The sequence below is a fragment of the Procambarus clarkii genome, chromosome 64 (assembly GCF_040958095.1).
Source record: "Procambarus clarkii isolate CNS0578487 chromosome 64, FALCON_Pclarkii_2.0, whole genome shotgun sequence".
NCBI classification, from domain to species: Eukaryota; Metazoa; Arthropoda; class Malacostraca; order Decapoda; family Cambaridae; genus Procambarus; species Procambarus clarkii.
In genome coordinates, this window is record NC_091213.1 from 33,072,549 (window position 1) to 33,093,081 (window position 20,533).

General features: G+C 44.0%; 1 protein-coding gene across 1 annotated transcript; it reads left to right on the top strand.

Moving 5' to 3' along the window:
- The first annotated feature begins 6,221 nt into the window (after positions 1-6,221).
- Positions 6,222-8,648, top strand: LOC123752157 (uncharacterized). The gene is made up of 2 exons (XM_069309345.1): positions 6,222-6,252; positions 7,039-8,648. The coding sequence occupies exons 1-2, from the start codon at positions 6,222-6,224 to the stop codon at positions 8,646-8,648; spliced, it is 1,641 nt and encodes a 546-aa protein (XP_069165446.1).
- Positions 8,649-20,533: the final 11,885 nt, after the last annotated feature.

Genomic DNA, 20,533 nt, shown 5'->3' on the forward strand with positions numbered 1-20,533 from the left:
ACAGAACCGACCACCCGCATACGTCGGAAACGATCGGAGTTATAGAAGGACGGATGGATGGAGGACAGGAACGAGTTCTCCCAAGTCCCATTTCTCAAGTTGGAACACCCGAGGAACAAAAGGTGCTGTAGAACCGATCAAGAAGAACCATGCGGAGAGCTCGGGAGCTGTTGTTGCGACCAAGGAGTCAACAAGCGGTTCGGGAAAGACACAGGGTGCGACGGCCTCTGGAGGCAGTGCTAAGGCGAGCGGTGGCGGATGGTCTCCGCCGAGGGGCCGCTGCTACAACTGCGGAATACCCGGACACGTCGCGCGGGAATGCAGACGCCCTAAGCAGCGGGGACACGTTGCTTTAGTGATGTTCGAGGACCAGAGGGCCGAGGGAGTGCGGGATGAACCCGTGCTAAATGGGGAGAAGAAAGTTCACCCATTCATGTGTCAAGGAACCGTAAGGATGGGGGTCGCAGACCCCATCCCCGTGAAGATGCTAAGAGACACCGGGGCTGACTTTACCCTGGTAAGTGAAACCCTGTTCCCCGAGGGTTACGAGAGTACCAGTGTGGGGGTGGCACGGGTGGCCACTGTGGGAGGCCCAGTGAGGATGCCCCTACACCAGGTAACTTTAAATTCCGAATATGGCTGCCAGACCCTAGAGGTGGGAGTCTGTACATCAATGCCCAAGATGGAGGCACAGGTCATCTTGGGGAATGACGCATGTGGAGGATACGTCCTCCCGCATCTCGTAAAAGGCGAAGAGTGCCCAGAACAACACGAGGAGACAGGCGAAGATTTGAACGCCTGTGGGGACGAGAAGGGAATCGCACTGGTGGCGATCCCAGTTTGTACTGTGACACCGAGACAACGCGAAGAACCAGGAGGTTGTGGATCTGATGGGGCTGAGGAGACGACTGACAGCCTGGGAACAGATCACCTCTGCGTAGGACCCAGAGAACGAGCGGAGGGCGAAAGTAGCCCGAATGGTGAGTTGCAGGTGACACTCACCGGTTCTCTAGGGGTAAACCGCGCTCGTCTCGGAGAGTTACCACAGGAGGGGTTCCCCGAATTGGTTAGTAAGGCCGAAGGAGGACGTGTGGGTCCTGAGAAGGCTTACTTTCCATTTATCTATATTATATATGCCATGCTATTCATGCTGAAGGAACGATGGACACCAGGAGCGACCGTGAGAACGGTGAATAAATATGTCCAGAAGTTCAAAGAACGTCTCACTAGAGCGAAGAAACTGGCTAGGAAACTCCTGAAGAAGGCGCAACGTAAGATGTCGGAGTGGTACGACAGGGGAGCTGCGCAGAGGAATTTTCAGGCCGGATCCAAAGTAATGGTTGTGCTGCCAGGTAAAGGTAGAGTGACCAGGTCGCGGTTCAAGAGACCATACCGAGTGCTGCGACGGTTGGGTCCAGTGTCGTACGAGATTGGGAAGCCGGATGGACACCGGAAGAAACAGGTGTGTCGCATGGACCGCCTGAAACCTTTCTTCACTGTGGAAGGTAGAGCCGCCAAGCAGGACGGAACGATGTCCCGAGAAACCCAGCGGACGACGGGTCTGAGTGTACTGAGGGACCGAGAACTCCCGGAGGAGGAAAGTAAGTGGTCCAGGGCGAACGGCACCAGTCTCACCCGCACTGAGAGTCTGACAAGGATCAAGGTCAAGCACATTAAACGGAAGGACGACGTAGTAGCGGATGCCCTATCCCGCATCCACTAACCAGACATGACTCTTATTTTAAGGGGAGGGGTATGTGACGGAGTTCCCCCCCTTATAATTCTCCCACGCCTGCAGTAAGAGTCATGTCTACTTTTCCCAAGCGTTCTCTACGTTGCAGGCTACAATTTGATATATGGGAGAGAGTGAAGTGTTCTCGGAGAGCCGAGAAATTTGTGAAATAGTAATATTTTGGCCTGTGGTTTAGGCCCTTTAGGGAGCCAAGATGGCGCTTACCTCTCTGATCTCCCGCCAAAACCGTGTGACGTCAGTGGCACCGGATTGGTCACCGACAGCAGTGTGGCACCGGGAGCCAATGAAAACCTCCCATAGTAAAAGTGACGTCACGAAGGAAGGGGGTCCGGCCAGCGCGCCGGGCTGGCGCCATCAGTCAGACTCGACACGTCATAGAGGTCGGACGTGCGACGAGTGGTCCTGTCTGTCGGACAGCTGTTTCCCACTACCGTGGATTTACGCGTCACCTGAATTCCGCCAGTACTCTGAGAAGTCTTCCCTAGTTCATGTGTTGAACCAGAAGAGGGAATTGACGGTTATTTGAGCAACAAGTGCTCCAGTCAGGTACTGTGCCAGTAGCAGTGAAGCCGTGCAGTGACGTAGGTTGACGTCTGTGGCAATTCACCAGTTCGTGACAGCGTAGTGGCTGACAGAGCCACTGGGTAGCTGAGGAAGAGAGGACTATTTGGGGAAACCGGACGACTGTAGCTGAGACGTAGGCGACAGCCGTTGCTGGGAGAAGACGACGGCCAGGAGACCGACTCCAACCTTCAAGAAGTCAAGGAGGAGGACGGACCTGCAGTGAGGAGGCACGGAGACGACGCGCTAAACGGTGGGACGACGAGAGGCTCTGGTAGGACACGACGACGTGTAGTGTGGGGGCGTGCCCGACACGAGGACCAGGAGCTACATCTCGACTCTCATCGGAGGATAGGGTGAAGTAGGTGGTTCTAGTTCCCTCCCCATTCCCCTTTAGTTAGCTATATTATTTGGCTATATTATCTAGCCTGAAGATTTTATATGTCGTGAGCAAGTCTCACCCATGTCACGGTAAAGCACCAGTGTACTAGACAGTACTATCAAGAGTACTGGTAATATTCATGTTGATTATTGGTGTGTACAGGCACCAGGAACCAGTGATAAATTTACTGTGTTGTGTATATCTTTCTATAGATTTTTGATATGAACATATAGTGGTAAATTATATATAATATTATGCCAGTATTTGGAGGTTAGGCTATGTGCCCAGAAACTATTTATTTTCCATGTATTGATGATTGATTTATATACCATATATATGTCTATGTTCATTCAGTGAATAATCATTTGTGAGTACAGTGAATTATTGCGTTATCGCCAACGAGAGAAAGTACTGAAAACTCCAGTGTTAATATTTCATAATATATTGTTGGATAAATAACAGTGTAAGACCATTACAGTGAATCATTGTAGAATTGATTGGAGAAAAGACTGTTTGAGCCTGAGTACAGTGTAACTAAGTAATTCGGTTTATTTGTGCCAATATCGAGTGTGCGAGTTTCTAGTAATATTGGAAAATTTAAAGGAACAGCGCGCGTGAATCTAGAAAACAAGCAAAGTTCGCGCGGAGAGGCCATTGCAATCAGCTGTTCTTGACACTTGATGAGGAGGGGGAGAGTGTTGCCCTCTAGTGATCGCATAATATCCGTGGGAATTACCGGCCGAGTCAGGATTAGTTGATTTATGATTATTGTGTGGCCTTGTGACATCTTTCATACATTTTAAGTAAAACACAAAACTCTCTTTGTGTTTTTATCATCCCCTCCATTGATCTTGTGGCTATACTATACCTGTAAGCATAGAGTGATAACAATAAGTACCTGCCTGATTCCTGATCTTTGAGTGTGACCTTGCCAAGGCTACCACTGAATACACCAGTCCACTGAGGGTGTTACTGGCCACCTTAAACACCAGTTGGCGATCTTGTGTTTAACCGTAGAGCCCTATTGTTGGGGAGGGCACACGACAGTCGATGTGATCGAGTCGTGTTCTCACTCTTTCTTAATAAGAGGCCGTTAAGATTGACTGGGAGACTCTCCTGGCGTGCAGTGGCGCCGTGAGGATCGAGGGAAGACCCGCAGGGCTACGGTGAGTTACCTTGAGCATAACTATTGCTTACCCCAGAGTAAGGGTAGAGAATAATAGAGAGGGGAAAACCCCAACAATATATATATATATATATATTGCCTAGTATGCAAGGCGCGATTTGTCTAATAAGCCAATTTTTCCTGAATATATATATTTTTCATTTGTTTTTTCTTATCAAATGATAAATCTATCCATTTCAATATGTATGAGTTAATTTTTTTTTAATTTGACTTAAAACTAATGTAGATATATGACCGAACTTAAGCAACTCTACCTAACCTAACCTATCTTTACCTAACCTAAACTAACATAACTAAGTTAATAATTTACGATCTTAATATAATATAATAATAATTCAAATAAACAAATTGAAACAATTTGTTGAAAATAAAGAAAATCACTCGGCCTATTAGGCAAACCGGGCCTTGCATTGTTTGCCGAGAAGTGCATTCTGAATACTAGGTACGACATATGTATATATGTCGAAATATATATGTATGTATATATATTCGAAATAAATATTCCCTGATGTGGCCGCATATTTCCCTCATCAGGAAAAATTCTTGCATATGTGGCCTCCAGGGGTCTGAACGACTGTATTCAGGTTGTTCACATATTAGCTAACCTTGTATGAACAGCTGATGACTAACGTTTGATGTGAGCCTCGACGCACAGGTTCAGTGTGGTAAGAACCTTAATTTTTCTCTGTCTGATTCCAGGGAGGGGTTTCCTCTCCATTTTTACTGGCCTTCTCTTGTCAGCACTTAGTTTCATTACGTTGCACTTGCCGTAGTTAATCTCTAGATACTACATTTTGGATCAATATATGCTTGTCTAGATCATTCAATAGTTTCATGCAGCCTTTCACCGTATGCATCCCCCATATAGTTTTTTATGTTATCAGAATTAGTGAGGATAAGGAGTATTTCCCTTTTTGTAAGCTCGCATTCTTAGTCATAGTAAAGGTATAAGATTAAGGTACCACTGCTAATCTCTGTGGGATGCTGCTGGTAACATCTTACCACTATGAGGTGTCTCCTCTTACTGTGATTCTGCCTTCTGTTGCAGAGGTACCTTAACTGCTCTTTACTTCTAAGGTACCTTTCAGCACCATCTATTTCACTCCATGTTTCTCAATTGTGAAAAACTAGTCGTCAGTGTCGATAGAATTCCGACAGTTACCAAATATACAGTCGCCCTCCTAAGTCTTGTCTGATCTCGCTTGCCCGGGCACTAAACTCAATTAGGTTTTTGAAGCAAGAATTTTTCACTTCTAAGCTTATTGCTGTGTTCTGTTATTTGGACCTCTCTAGGTATTCCACGAGACTAATTATTATAGGATAAAAACCCACACGTGTTTGAACAAATTGTGATTTCTGTGTGTATCCACACTTGTTTATTTGTGAAATTTATGTATGAAATTTACACCGTCTTTCACTCTCTCTTGAGTGCTTTGTCAAGGTCTGAGTGTGTGATTTGGACGAGACTTCCATCTGAACATCCAACGTCATTAGATGTTGAGATGTCAGTTTCTTGCTAATCGCAAACTCTGATCTTGACAAAGGACTCAGGAGAGTGTGAAAGACCTGGTGTAAATTCCTTACATAAATTTCACAAATACACAAGTGTGGGTTCTTATCCTATGTTATTATATCTGTTAGAAGACATTATCATTACTAATTACTATTACGGTATTTACCACATCCTTACCTGACCTAAAATTAACTGACATTGGATTGTAGTGTAGTGCGTCCTGTCTGGTTTTTTTTTTTTTGTATTCCTGAATGCGGTTCTGGGCGTTCTTCTACTCACCAAACCTGGCCTGGGGCCAGCCTTGGCCCTACAATTGCTGTTGTCTAATAGCAAATGTAGGGCCAATGCAGTCAGATAATTCCCTTCTTTAAAGTTGCGTGTTCTATTTTACATAATTTGTTGATTGTGTTTGTTAAGTGCATGTGTAGGGAAGTGCATGTGTCCTTTAACAGAAAATAAGTTCGAACAACATGAAAAGAAATAACCCAACCATATATATGAAAATGAAAGTGACGACATATTGGTTCATCCTGAACTGAAATACTGTAGAACATGGGAAGTAAAGGGAGGAAACCATTACAAGGCAAGAGAGCATGTGAGGCGAAAGAGGATAAATTAAGAATTTAAAAACTAATGAAAGCATCCCTAACTAAAAGAAAGGAAACTCAAAACAGAATAAAATGTAAGTAAATGAGAAGGCGAAATAAAACAGATATAACCAAATTAGAGACACAATGAGATAGTCACTCGCATGTTGCCCGAAAATATTAGAACACTGAAAGAACAAGAGAACAAACAATTTAATAAACACCAGCTGAAATAGAAGATGTTGTCGCAGTGTGAACCAGACTGTGTTAGTGAGATTTCACGTTTTGACATATAAGGAAGGCAAAACACAGGGTTCCGCATATGAAGACGTTGAGGATGAAAGAAGATGAATGCCGGGAGATAACCAAGCTGGGAGAATAACTTCTAAAGAAGAAAAATTTCAGAGTCAGAAAACTGAGGTCACAGATGCGTTTGGGCCGCAACAAGACGGGACGAAAACACTATTCTTAACAAAAGGATAGTAGGAAAATAATATATACGAGTGTGCATACACAGAAAGAGAGAAGCCATTCACAGAGATTTGTAAATATACATCTGGAGAGTGAAGGAGATAAACTGATACCCATTAAACACTGACGGGAGGTTACACATTGTTACGAGGAAAGGATAGATGAGGAAAGTTTAGTTGTGAGGCCAAACACCAAATATATCAACAACATAGCGGAGCCAGGGAGGACGAACTGAGCAGGTGTAGCATGAACAGTTTCACAATGTTCAATGTTGAGATTGGCGAGAGACAGAGAGAGAGAGAGAGAGAGAGAGAGAGAGAGAGAGAGAGAGAGAGAGAGAGAGAGAGACAGAGAGAGAGAGAGACAGAGAGAGAGAGAGAAAAGAGAGAGAAAAGAGAGTAAGAGAGAGAGAGAGAGAAAGAGAGAGAGAGAGAGACAGAGAGAAAGAGAGAAAGAGAAAGAAAAAAAGAGGGAGAAAGAAAGAGAATGAAAGAAAGAGAAAGGAAGAGAAAGAAAGAAAGGAAAAGATAGAAAGAAAAGAAAAAGCTACAGTGAAGGATTGTGGTAGATAATGACACTTGCAAGAGGAGGTAGTCAACACGGAGCATGACGTGACCGAGGTAGTCAACACGGAGCATGACGTGACCGAGGTAGTCAACACGGAGCATGACGTGACCGAGGTAGTCAACACAGAGCATGGCGTGACCGAGATAGTCAACACGGAGCATGACGTGACCGAGATAGTCAACACGGAGCATGGCGTGACCGAGGTAGTCAGCACAGAGCATGACGTGACCGAGGTAGTCAACACAGAGCATGACGTGACCGAGGTAGTCAACACAGAGCATGGCGTGACCGAGGTAGTCAGCACAGAGCATGACGTGACCGAGGTAGTCAACACAGAGCATGACATGACCGAGGTAGTCAACACAGAGCATGGCGTGACCGAGGTAGTCAACACGGAACATGACGTGACCGAGGTAGTCAACACGGAGCATGACGTGACCGAGGTAGTCAACACAGAGCATGACGTGACCGAGGTAGTCAGCACAGAGCATGATGTGACCGAGGTAGTCAACACAGAGCATGACATGACCGAGGTAGTCAGCACAGAGCATGACGTGACCGAGGTAGTCAACACAGAGCATGACGTGACCGAGATAGTCAACACGGAGCATGACGTGACCGAGGTAGTCAACACAGAGCATGGCGTGACCGAGGTAGTCAGCACAGAGCATGACGTGACCGAGGTAGTCAACACAGAGCATGACGTGACCGAGATAGTCAACACGGAGCATGACGTGACCGAGGTAGTCAACACAGAGCATGGCGTGACCGAGGTAGTCAACACAGAGCATGACGTGACCGAGATAGTCAACACGGAGCATGACGTGACCGAGGTAGTCAGCACAGAGCATGACGTGACCGAGGTAGTCAACACAGAGCATGACGTGACCGACGTAGTCAGCACAGAGCATGGCGTGACCGAGGTAGTCAGCACAGAGCATGACGTGACCGAGATAGTCAACACGGAGCATGACGTGACCGAGGTAGTCAGCACAGAGCATGACGTGACCGAGGTAGTCAACACAGAGCATGACGTGACCGACGTAGTCAGCACAGAGCATGACGTGACCGAGATAGTCAACACAGAGCATGACGTGACCGAGGTAGTCAACACAGAGCATCACGTGACCGAGGTAGTCAGCACAGAGCATGACGTGACCGAGGTAGTCAACACAGAGCATGACGTGACCGAGATAGTCAACACAGAGCATGACGTGACCGAGGTAGTCAGCACAGAGCATGACGTGACCGAGGTAGTCAACACGGAGCATGACGTGACCGAGGTAGTCAACACAGAGCATGACGTGACCGAGGTAGTCAACACGGAGCATGACGTGACCGAGGTAGTCAGCACAGAGCATGACGTGACCGAGGTAGTCAACACGGAGCATGGCGTGACCGAGGTAGTCAGCACAGAGCATGACGTGACCGAGGTAGTCAACACAGAGCATGACGTGACCGAGGTAGTCAACACGGAGCATGACGTGACCGAGGTAGTCAACACGGAGCATGACGTGACCGAGGTAGTCAACACAGAGCATGACGTGACCGAGGAAGGCGTCAGTTGGGACTTGGGGGTTAAAAATCTCTATGACTATATGATCAGAGTCAGAGAGAGTGTCGTGTGAGGTGCGTGCGTTGATTTCGAATCCTTTAATTGATGTCCATCTGAATTCAGTTACGAATTACAAGGTTTCAGGAGGTTGCTGCCCAGCGTTCTTGCAACTGCTGAATAACTTATAAGAATAGCATGAGTTGAGGCGATCACAGCAACAAGACACTCAGTGGATGGTCTCGGAAGTTTGCCTCTGACAAGGGGAAACCCTCAGTGTCAGAATGAACTGATACTGAAGGGTTCATCTTGATAATCAATATCAAGATGAACAGGATAAACGTAAAGGAAACTTTAGTGTGGATCCTCAGGAAGTGGGAGACGGAAGAGGGAAGCTGCCACTACTCCCTGTATGAGTAATATACACACGGGTACATGTGTATACCAAACGATACTAGATTATTGAGTGCTAACTCGCGTACTTACAGTAATACACTCATGCACGCTGTGACAAATATGTAAGTCGCTTAAAACATCACTGAGTGATCATAAGATTGCATCGCATGAAAATAATATATTGCGTTACTCTCTCAAAACTGCGGAGGTCTGATTAAGACGTTTTGTGCCACCTGTAAGTCTTTTAACTCTTCCACTCCAAGGGTTTTGGGCAACAATAACAGAAAATTAATTTCTCAAACTGCACGCAACTAAAGCTAACTGATAACCATAAAGAGCCAGCGCTCAGAACACGCAGAACGCCTCTTATTATACTCTCTCTCTCTCTCTCTCTCTCTCTCTCTCTCTCTCTCTCTCTCTCTCTCTCTCTCTCTCTCTCTCTCTCTCTCTCTCTCTCTCTCTCTCTCTCTCTCTCTCTCTCTCTCTCTCTCTCTCTCTCTCTCTCTCTCTCTCTCTCTCTCTCTCTCTCTCTCTCTCTCTCTCTCTCTCTCTCTCTCTCTCTCTCTCTCTCTCAATCTCTCTCTCTCTCTCTCTCAATCTCTCTCTCTCTCTCTCTCTCTCTCTCTCTCTCTCTCTCTCTCTCTCTCTCTCTCTCTCTCTCTCTCTCTCTCTCTCTCTCTCTCTCTCTCTCTCTCAATCTCTCTCTCTCTCTCTCTCTCTCTCTCTCTCTCTCTCTCTCTCTCTCTCTCTCTCTCTCTCTCTCTCTCTCTCTCTCTCTCTCTCTCTCTCTCTCTCTCTCTCTCTCTCTCTCTCTCTCTCTCTCTCTCTCTCTCTCTCTCTCTCTCAATTGTTGAAGTTATATTCAAAATATATTTTTTTTCCAAGATTAGCGTGACTTTCAGCGTGGCTTGTGGCCACTTCTCAGTGTAATAGCAGGGACAGAGTTGATGCCAGTCATGCATTCTCGGCCCAGTTAGTCCTTGACTGACGGGTAGAGGAAGAGGTGTGACTTACGACCTTACTGAAAAGGTCAATCTTTCTCTCAGAAAGATCTTTCAGTTACACTCGACAAAAGACTTCTCGCTCTTAGGAAGAATACTTTTTACAAGTGCAAATGTCAAAAAAGTCTTACATTTTGTAGTATTCTTATGATATTTTGTATATTTCAGGAAGCTTCATTCTTTATGTGTGTTCGTGAAAATTTTACAGCCGTGAGATTTTATTTAGCTGTAAGTCTTGCGCTTTGTTACACAGCTGACGCATCACCAGCTTACCGACTTCAGTAGTAAATAATTGAGTTAAATGTGATATATCACTTTGTAATTTACACTCGTGGTGTCTTGTGTACATGGAGCCCTTATGGTGTACATACGTGATAGTGTACATGGAGTCCCTTGTGGTGTACATACGTGATAGTGTACATGGAGTCCCTTGTAGTGTACATACGTGATAGTGTACATGGAGTCCCTTGTGGTGTACATACGTGATAGTGTACATGGAGCCCTTGTGGTGTACATACGTGATAGTGTACATGGAGCACTTGATGTGTACATACGTGATAGTGTACATGGAGCCCCTTGTGGTGTACATACGTGATAGTGTACATGGAGCCCCTTGTCGTTGTACTCACCTAATTGTACTTACCTAATTGTGCTCGCGGGGGTTGAGCTTTGGCTCTTTGGTCCCGCCTCTCAACTGTCAATCCACTGGTGTACAGATTCCTAAGCCTACTGGGCTCTATCATATCTAAATTTGAAACTGTGTATGGAGTCAGCCTCCACCACATCACTTCCTAGTGCATTCCATTTATTAACTACTCTGACACTGAAAAAATTCTTTCTAACGTCTCTGTGGCTCATCTGGGTACTAAGTTTCCACCTATGTCCCCTTGTTCGTGTCCCACCCGTGCTGAAGAGTTTGTCTTTGTCCACCCTGTCAATTCCCCTGAGAATTTTGTAGGTGGTGATCATGTCTCCCATTACTCTTCTGTTTTCCAGGGATGTGAGGTTCAGCTTCATTAGCCTTTCCTCGTAGCTCATTCCTCTCAGTTCCGGGACGAGCCTGGTGGCATACCACTGAATCTTCTCTAACTTTGTCTTGTGTTTAAATAGGAATGGACTCCAGACTGGAGCTGCATACTCCAGGATTGGTCTTACATAAGTGGTATACAGGGTTCTGAAAGATTCCTTACACAAGTTTCTAAAGGCAGTTCTTATGTTGGCCTGTCTAGCATATGCCGCTGATGATATTCTTTTGATGGGGGCCTCTGGGGACAGGTTCGGTGTGATATCAACCCCCAGGTCTTTCTCTCTATTTGACTCTTGCAGGATTTCACCTCCCAGATGATACCTTGTGCTCAGCCTCCTCCTGCTCCCTTCGCCTAATTTCATCACCTTACACTTTCCCGAGTTGAACTTTAGCAGTAGCAGTTGTACTCACCTAACTGTGCTTGCAGGGGTGGGATTGAGCTTTCGCTCTTTGGTCCCGCCTCTCAACCGTCAATCAACAGGTGTACATATCTATCATATCTACACTTGAAACTAAGTATGGAGTCTTAATGCATTCCATTTGTCAACACACTGACACTAAAAAAGTTCTTTCTAATATCTCTGTGGCTCATTTATGGCACTCAGTTTCCACATGTGTCCCCTAGTGTGTGTGCCTCTTGTATTAAATAACCTCTCTTTATCTACCTTGTCGATTCCTTTGAGAATCTTGTATGTAGTGATCATGTCCCCACTAAACCTTCTGTCTTCCAGTAACGCGAGGTTTAATTCCCGTAGCCTCTCCACGTAGCTCATACTTCTCAGTTCGGGTACTAGTCTGATGGCAAACATTTCAACCTTGTACAGTTTAATCTTATGCTAGACTTGATATGGACTCCATGCTGGAGCCGCATACTCCAGGATTGGTCTGACATATGTGGTATACAAAGTTCTGAAAGATTCCTTACACAAGTTTCTAAAGGCCGTTCTTATGTTGGCCAAACTGGCGTATGCCGCTAATATTATTCTCTTGATATGGGCTTCAGGGGACAGGTCTTGCGTGATATCAACCCCCAGGTCTTTCTCTCTTTGACACTTGAAGAATTTCGTCTCCCAAATGTTATCTTGTATCTGGTTTCCTGCTCCCTACACCTATCTTCATCATATTACATTTGCTTGGATTAAACTCTAACACCCGTTTGTTCGACCATTCGTGCAGCTTGTCCTCTTCTGTCTTAATCCTTCTCATAATTTTGGCATCGTCATCAGACATTGAGAGGAATAAGTTTGGGAGATCATTTACGTATATCAGAAACTGGATAGGACCGAGTACAGAGCCCTGTGGGACTCCACTGGTGACTTCACGCCTACCTGAGGTCTCGCCCTCCACTGTAACTCTCTGCTTCCTATTGCTTAGGTACTCCCTTATCCACTGGAGCGCCCTACGAGTTACTCCTGCCTGTCTCTCCAGCTTACGTACCAGCCTTTTATGGGGTACTGTGTCAAAGGCTTTCCGACAGTTCAAGAAAATGCAGTCCGTCTATCCTTCTCTTTCTTGCTTAATCTTTGTCACCGGATCGTAGAATTCTATTAAGCCTGTAAGGCAAGATTTACCCTCCCTGAACCCATGTTAATGGGTTGTCACGATGTCCCTTCTCTCCAGATGTGTTAGTAGGGTTTTTTCTCACGATCTTCTCTTATCACCTTGCATAGTATATAAGTCAAGGACACCGCCTGTAGTTCAGTGCCTCTTGTCTGTCACCCTTTTTGTTTATTGGGACTACATTAGCCATTTTCCATTTTCTGGTAGGTCTCCCGTCTCCAGTGACCTACTATACACTATGGAGAGTAGAGGGTGTACACACATAATTGTGTATATGGACCCCTTGTGGTGTACAGACATAATAGTGTACATAGAAGCCTGATGCCACGACGAGCGACCCAGCTCCTGTACTGAAGCTCTCAGCTTGAGTAATTAATTAGCTCGTTAGTGTCAACAAAACAGGATCGGCACACAGCCTTGCTCATTAGAGGTAAGGTAATGACCGCGATAATATATTGTGAGCGGTGAGGGAAGAGGAGGGAACGCCACGACATGTTTGGTGTGGGTAGGAGGCGTGGCTGCTGGAGTGTGGGTATGTGTGCGTGGCTGCTGGAATGTGGGTAAGGGTGTGTGGCTGCTGGAGTGTGGGTATGGGTGCGTGGCTGCTGGAGTGTGGGTATGGGTGCGTGGCTGCTGGAGTGTGGGTATGAGTGTGTGGCTGCTGGGGTGTGGGTATGTGTGCGTGGCTGCTGGAGTGTGGGTATGTGTGCATGGCTGCTGGAGTGTGGGTACGTGTGCGTTACTGCTGGAGTGTGGGTATGGGTGCGTGGCTGCTGTAGTGTGGGTATGGGTGCCTGGCTGCTGGAGTGTGGGTATGGGTGCGTGGCTGCTGGAGTGTGGGTATGGGTGCGTGGCTGCTGGAGTGTGGGTATGGGTGCGTGGCTGCTGGAGTCTGGGTATGAGTGCGTGGCTGCTGGAGTGTGGGTATGGGTGCATGGCTGCTGGAGTGTGGGTATGGGTGCGTGGCTGCTGGAGTGTGGGTATGGGTGCATGGCTGCTGGAGTGTGGGTATGGGTGCGTGGCTGCTGGAGTGTGAGTATGGGTGCATGGCTGCTGGAGTGTGGGTATGGGTACGTGGCTGCTGGAGTGTAGGTATGTGTCCATGGCTGCTGGAGTGTGGGTATGGGTGCGTGGCTGCTGGAGTGTGGGTATGGGTGCATGGCTGCTGGAGTGTGGGTATGGGTGCGTGGCTGCTGGAGTGTGGGTATATGTGCGTTGCTGCTGGAGTGTGGGTATGGGTGCGTGGCTGCTGGAGTGTGAGTATGGGTGCATGGCTGCTGGAGTGTGGGTATGGGTACGTGGCTGCTGGAGTGTGGGTGTGTGTGCATGGCTGCTGGTGTGTGGGTATGGGTGCGTGGCTGCTGGAGTGTGGGTATGTGTGCGTGGCTGCTGAAATGTGGGTATGTGTGCGAGGCTGCTGGAGTGTGGGTATGAGTGCGTGGCTGCTGGAGTGTGGGTATGTGTCCATGGCTGCTGGAGTGTGGGTATGGGTGCGTGGCTGCTGGAGTGTGGGTATGAGTGCATGGCTGCTGGAGTGTGGGTATGGGTGCATGGCTGCTGGAGTGTGGGTATGGGTGCGTGGCTGCTGGAGTGTGGGTATGGGTACGTGGCTGCTGGAGTGTGGGTATGGATGCGTGACTGCTGGAGTGTGGATATGGGTACGTGGATGCTGGAGTGTGGGTATGTGTCCATGGCTGCTGGAGTGTGGGTATGTGTGCGTGGCTGCTGGAGTGTGGGTATGTGTGCGTGGCTGCTGGAGTGTGGGTATGGGTGCGTAGCTGCTGGAGTGTGGGTATGTGTGCGTGGCTGCTGGAGTGTGGGTATGTGTGCGTGGCTGCTGGAGTGTGGGTATGGGTGCGTAGCTGCTGGAGTGTGGGTATGTGTGCATGGCTGCTGGAGTGTGGGTATGTGTGCGTGGCTGCTGGAGTGTGGGTATGTGTGCGTGGCTGCTGGAGTGTGGGTATGGGTGCGTAGCTGCTGGAGTGTGGGTATGTGTGCGTGGCTGCTGGAGTGTGGGTATGTGTGCGTGGCTGCTGGAGTGTGGGTATGTGTGCGTGGCTGCTGGAGTGTGGGTATGGGTGCGTGGCTGCTGGAGTGTGGGTATGGGTGCGTGGCTGCTGGAGTGTGGGTATGGGTGCGTGGCTGCTGGAGTGTGGGTATGGGTGCGTGGCTGCTGGAGTGTGGGTATGTGTGAGTAGTAGGGTGAAAGCGCCAGCGGCTCCTTTTTTTTCAGGCCAGAGGACCCCTGTGGGGTGTAAGCGCCAGCGGCTCCTTTTTTTTCAGGCCAGAGAACCCCTGTGGGGTGTAAGCGCCAGCGGCTCCTTTTTTTTTCTGGGAAATATCGTGTCTGTGAGCCAGGGTTTTCAGGTAAATTTTGTGTCACAGATTTTAGAAGTATGGAATTCTTATGAGAAAAATAATTTCCGAGACTTAGAAGTTTGTTAAGGCCTTATGGGAGAAATTCAAATATCGTGTGTAGCTCTTTAGGGTTTTCAGGAGAACTCTACGGATATATTTTACCTGTTTTCAACTTACAAAAATCGTCTGTGTAAGCCATGGTTTTCAGGTAAATTTAGAAAATCACCTGTGCGGGCCAGGGTTTTCAGGTCTCGTACCTCACACCCCCTCCCTCCCCCCCTTACCTCGCAATCTCTCGCGTCACCTTTATTTACCTTACGCCCGGCCAGCCAGACGCTTCGTGTAGGTCGCCTCTTATCTTATCTTCTCCATAATATCTGGACCGTCCCTCCACCCTCTCTCTCTCTCCTTTCATTCAGTTCAGCTATTTTCCAACATCGTATGTTTTCTCCTTTTCATTAAGCAAGTCAGTTTTACACAAATAAATCGTGTTAGTAAGCAAGTTCTAGCTCATTCCCTGCCTTAGTCCCCTGTCGTATAATGAATACTATCATTCCAATCCCTCTAAAATTTAAAAATAATCATATTTCAAACGTATTTCAATACAGTAATTTAGTTACCGAGCTCCAGCGCTTGTCCTCCGCCTTAGCTCTCTCTCGTATATTCGTTAATACCTATTCAAATTCCCCGAAATTTCTACCCGCTGTATTTCAGACGTAGTTTAGTAAATGCAAACAATTATCAAACTCTAGCTCTTGTCCCCCAGCTTAGTTCATTTGTACAAAATCGTTAGTAACAGTCCAAATTCCCTGAGATTTTTACCCTCTGTATTTCAGACACCGTAAATAAGATCAAAACAGTTATCGAGCTCCAGCTCTCGTCCCCCACCCTCTTCTACCCTCAAGTCTTTGTAAATAACCCATCAATTTCCCCCAAATTTTTACCCTCTGTATTTCAGACACCGTAAATAAGATCAAGTCCATTACCGAGCTCCAGCTCTCGTCCTCCACCTTAGTTCATTGTACAAGATCGTTAGTAACAGATCAATTCCCCTGAAATTTTTTACCCTCTGTATTTTCAGGCTCCGTAAATAAGATCAAAACAGTTATCGAGCTCCAGCTCTTGTCCACCGCCTTAGTTCATTTATACAAGATCGTTAGTAACAGACCAATTTTCCCGAAATTTAAAGCAGACGTACTTCAAAGTTAGTAAATAAAATCAAGTCAGTTACTGAGCTCCAGCTCTCGTCCCCACCTTAGTTCTCTTTCGTATCTTTGTAAAATAACCCATCAATTTCCCTGAAATTTTTACCCTCTGTATTTCAGACATAGTAAATATGAAGTAAACAATTATAAAACTCTAGCTCTTGTCCTCTGTCCAAGCTCACTTTTGTAAATTCATTACTCTCAGTCCAAATCACCCTGAGATTTAAACACCCAACTACATTTTCAGACATAGTAAATAAAAACCAGTTCAGTTATCAAGTTTCAACTCTTGTGCCCCAGCTTAGTTCAGTTTGTACAAGTTCTTTATTTTTCTAACTAAATCACCCTGAGATTTAAGATCACCTTATTTCTAACGTAGTAAAATTAATCTGGACATTAGCCAAGCTCCATTTCCTCAGCCTTAGATCATCAGACATAAATATATCCGATCAAGTCCGTCTCCAGCCTAACTCTTATCCGAGTACACACATAACCCCAACCTGTGTAATTATCTTTCACCCCCTCCCACCTTCCTCCATCTCATCTCATCTCACCTTACCCTTTCCCTCCCTTACCTTCTCATCCCCAACTTATCCAAACCTTCAATAATCGTACTGTATTTGCATATTTTCTCTATATTCACTGTGTTCTTCGTATTCTCATCCGTGTTCACTCCATGTTCTTCAAATGTTCACAGTCCCATTCAGTTCATATTTTCACAAGTATCTCCATTTTTTCTGTAATCTTTCTCTTAGTCTCATTATGTTCTCTACAAATTCTAGTCATATTTTCTATGTTTTCATGTTCATCACATGTTCTCTTTACAACTTTTATACTCAATATTCATGCTAACTTCCATATTTTTGTGTTCTTTGTCAATATTCATGTTCCTCTACAAGTTCATGTTCCTCACAAGATCACTTCGTTTTTCACCTTCACTTACATGTTTTCTACATTCTTTGTCATATTCTCCATGTTCTTCACAAGTCCATTGTTCATTCTTTGTATTCCTTATTCTCCTTATCATGTTTTCATGTTCTCTGTAAGTTCATATTCCCAGCATATTCACTGTATTCATCAACTTTTCTTACATATGTTCTTTGCCATGTTCCCCATATGTTCTCTGGGTTTTTCCCCTTACATGTTATTTAACGTTCCTTAACTAAAAAAATCTTTCGCCAATCAACTAAAACATAGTCACTTTCGTCATTTCTCAACTAAACTTATTATCCAGTCAACTAAAAATAGTCAGAAATAGCCTCGTTCAACACTGTTCTAAACTAAAACAACCTTTCTCTTAGCTAAAAATTGTCAAAGGAAACTTCTTTCAGCACTTTCTTAACAGCCGCTATGTTTCATCAAGTAAGAAAAAATTGTCAAAGGAAACTTTCCAAAACTGTTCATAACTAAACTTATTCCCCAGTCATCAGAAAATAACCGTGTTCTTCATGTTTCATTGTCATTTCATAACTAAAATTATCCATCAATAAAATATACAAAAATATACAAAAAGGAGAAACAAAACTACATCTGAAAGGTTAGGAAAAAGGATAATATATTCAACAAATACGTCAAAAACACAATAAACTACATCTGGAAGGTTAGGTTAAGGGGTTGGGAATAAGAACATATGATAGAACCTACCAAATACACTACGATTACAAGAGGTTAGGTTAAGGGGTTTGGAATAAGAACATATGATAGAACCTACCAAATACACTACGATTACAAGAGGTTAGGTTAAGGGGTTGGGGAATAAGAATAAATGATAACAAACATAATAAATACAACTTATGAGCAACTTGATGAACTTTAACAAATAACCCTTGATCTGCAAAAATGACCATTTGAGAAATTAGCCCTTGAAACGAGTAAGTTCCCATATATAACAAACATCCTTTGAAATGGTTCAACACCCAATCTTAAACAAATAACACTTGAAATGTAAAAACGTCTATTTGAGAAATTATCCCTTGAAACGAGTAAGTTCCCATATATAACAAAAATTCTTTGAAATGGTTAAACACCCAATCTTAAACAAATAACACTTGAAATGCAAAAACGTCCATTTGAGAAATTAGCCCTTGAAACGAGTAAGTTCCCATATATAACAAACATCCTTTGAAATGGTTAAACACCCAATCTTAAACAAATAACACTTGAAATGCAAAAACGTCCATTTGAGAAATTATCCCTTGAAATGAGTAAATGCCCATATATAACAAAAATTCTTTGAAATGCTTAAATATCCAATCTCTAACAAATAGCACTTGAAATGCATAAGTGACCATTTGAGAAATTAACTAATGAAATGAGTAAATGAATATGAGACAATGATTGACGAAACACAAAAGACAAGAAGGAATACTTATGTAAGTTAGATCATGTCTGGTTTGACTAGATAAGTTAGGATACATCAGTTTGGGAATGTAAGATTAAGTTAGGTAAAGCAAGTTAGGTTACGTTAGGATAGGTAAGATAAGTTAAATAAGTTAGGTTAAGTTAGGTAAGGTAAGGTAAGTTAGGTTAAATTATGTAAGTTAGGTAAGATAGGTAAGGTAAGTTAGGTTAAGCAGGTTAAGTTAGGTAAGTTAGGTAAGATAGGTAAGGTAAGGTAAGTTAAGTTAAGCAGGTTAGGTTATGCAGGTTAAGTTAGGTAAGATAGGTAAAGTTAGGTTAAGTTATGTAAGTTAGGTTACGCAGGATAAGTTAGGTAAGATAGGTAAAGTTAGGTTAGGTTAGGTAAGATAGGTAAGGTAAGGTAAGATAGGTAAAGTTAGGTTATGCAGGTTAAGTTAGGTAAATAACATTGGGTGGAGAGGATAGGTTACGTAGGTTTGAACAGTGTAGTTCAGAGAACAGTTTTAGGGTAAAGCGACTAAGGAAATATATTTTAACAAGTGCAGGTTTTGTATGAAAAGCTGAACTAGTTACATTTTGGAGAGAAAATTTTATGACTGAAGATGTCTTAAAGAATAACATGATGGAAGAAGGAGAGTTTCTTTGATGAATGAAGGTGTCTTAGAGAACAACTTTTTGGAGAACGAAGATGAATTAGAGATCGCTTTGATGACTCTGATAATAACTCTGGTCAACGAATATGGATTGGAAAGTTTCTCTAATGAATGAAGGTGACTTAACGATTAACTTTTATGATTTAGAGAACATCTTTGATGCCTTAGAGAACAACTTTTGATGACTCTGAGAATAACTTTGATGAATAAAGATGTCTTAGAAAGCTTCTCTGATGAACGAAAAGATACTTAGAGAATAACTTTGATGACTGTATTTAACTTTTTTGATGGCTCTGAGGACAGTTTTGTTGAACGAGGATGTCTCAGTAGGCTTCTTTGAATAACGAAGGTGACTCTGAGAATAACTTTTTGATGACTCTGGGAATGACTTTGTTGTCTTAGAGAATAACTTTGAGGGCTTAGAGAATGTCTTTGATGAATGGAAGGTTACTTAAAGAATAGCATATCATGACTGAGAATAACTTTTGATAGCTCTGAGAATAACTTTTATGCCTCTGAGATTAACTTTAATGAACGAAGATGTCTTAGAAACAACTTTGATGAACGAGAGTGAGTTAGAGATTACCTTTGTTAACTCTGAGATCAACTTTGATGAACTAAAGTGAGTTAGAGATTACATTTGAGAACTCTAAGATTAACTTTAGATACCTCTGAGACAAACTTTTATACCATAGAAATTAACTTTAATGACCAAAAGTGAGTTAGAGAATACCTTTTGATGACTCCGAGAATAACTTGATGAACAAAGATGTTTTGGAAAGTTTCTCTGAAGAACGAAGGTGACTCTGAGAATAACTTTTATGTCTTAGAGAAGAACATTGATGGTTTAGAGAGAATATCTTTGATGAAAAATGATGTCTTAGATTAACTTTGATGACTCTGTGAATAACTTTGATGACTTTGAGAACAAGTTTGATAGCTCTGAGAAAGACTTTGTTGTCTTAGAGAATAACTTTGAGGACTTAGCGAATTAATATGTTGAACGAAAGTGAGTTAGAGATTACCTTTGTTAACTCTGAGATTAACTTTGATGAACGAGAAAATACTTTTTGATGGCATCGAGAACAAGTTTGATAGCTCTGAGAAAACTTTTATGCCTCTGAGATTAACTCTAATGAACGAGAAAATACTTTTTGATGACATCGAGAATAACTTTCATGTCTCTGAGATTAACTTTTATGTCTCTGAGAATAGCTTTTATGCCTCTGAGAATAACTTTGATGTCTCAAAGGATGTCTTTGAATGCAACTTTGATGTCTTTGAGTAAATTTTGAGTGTTTGAGAGTGTCTTTTGTTATCTCGAAGAGTAACTTTGGTGTTACGGAGAGCACCTTTGACTATTTTTCTTACTTAACGACATATAATTTTTACGAAAGTGC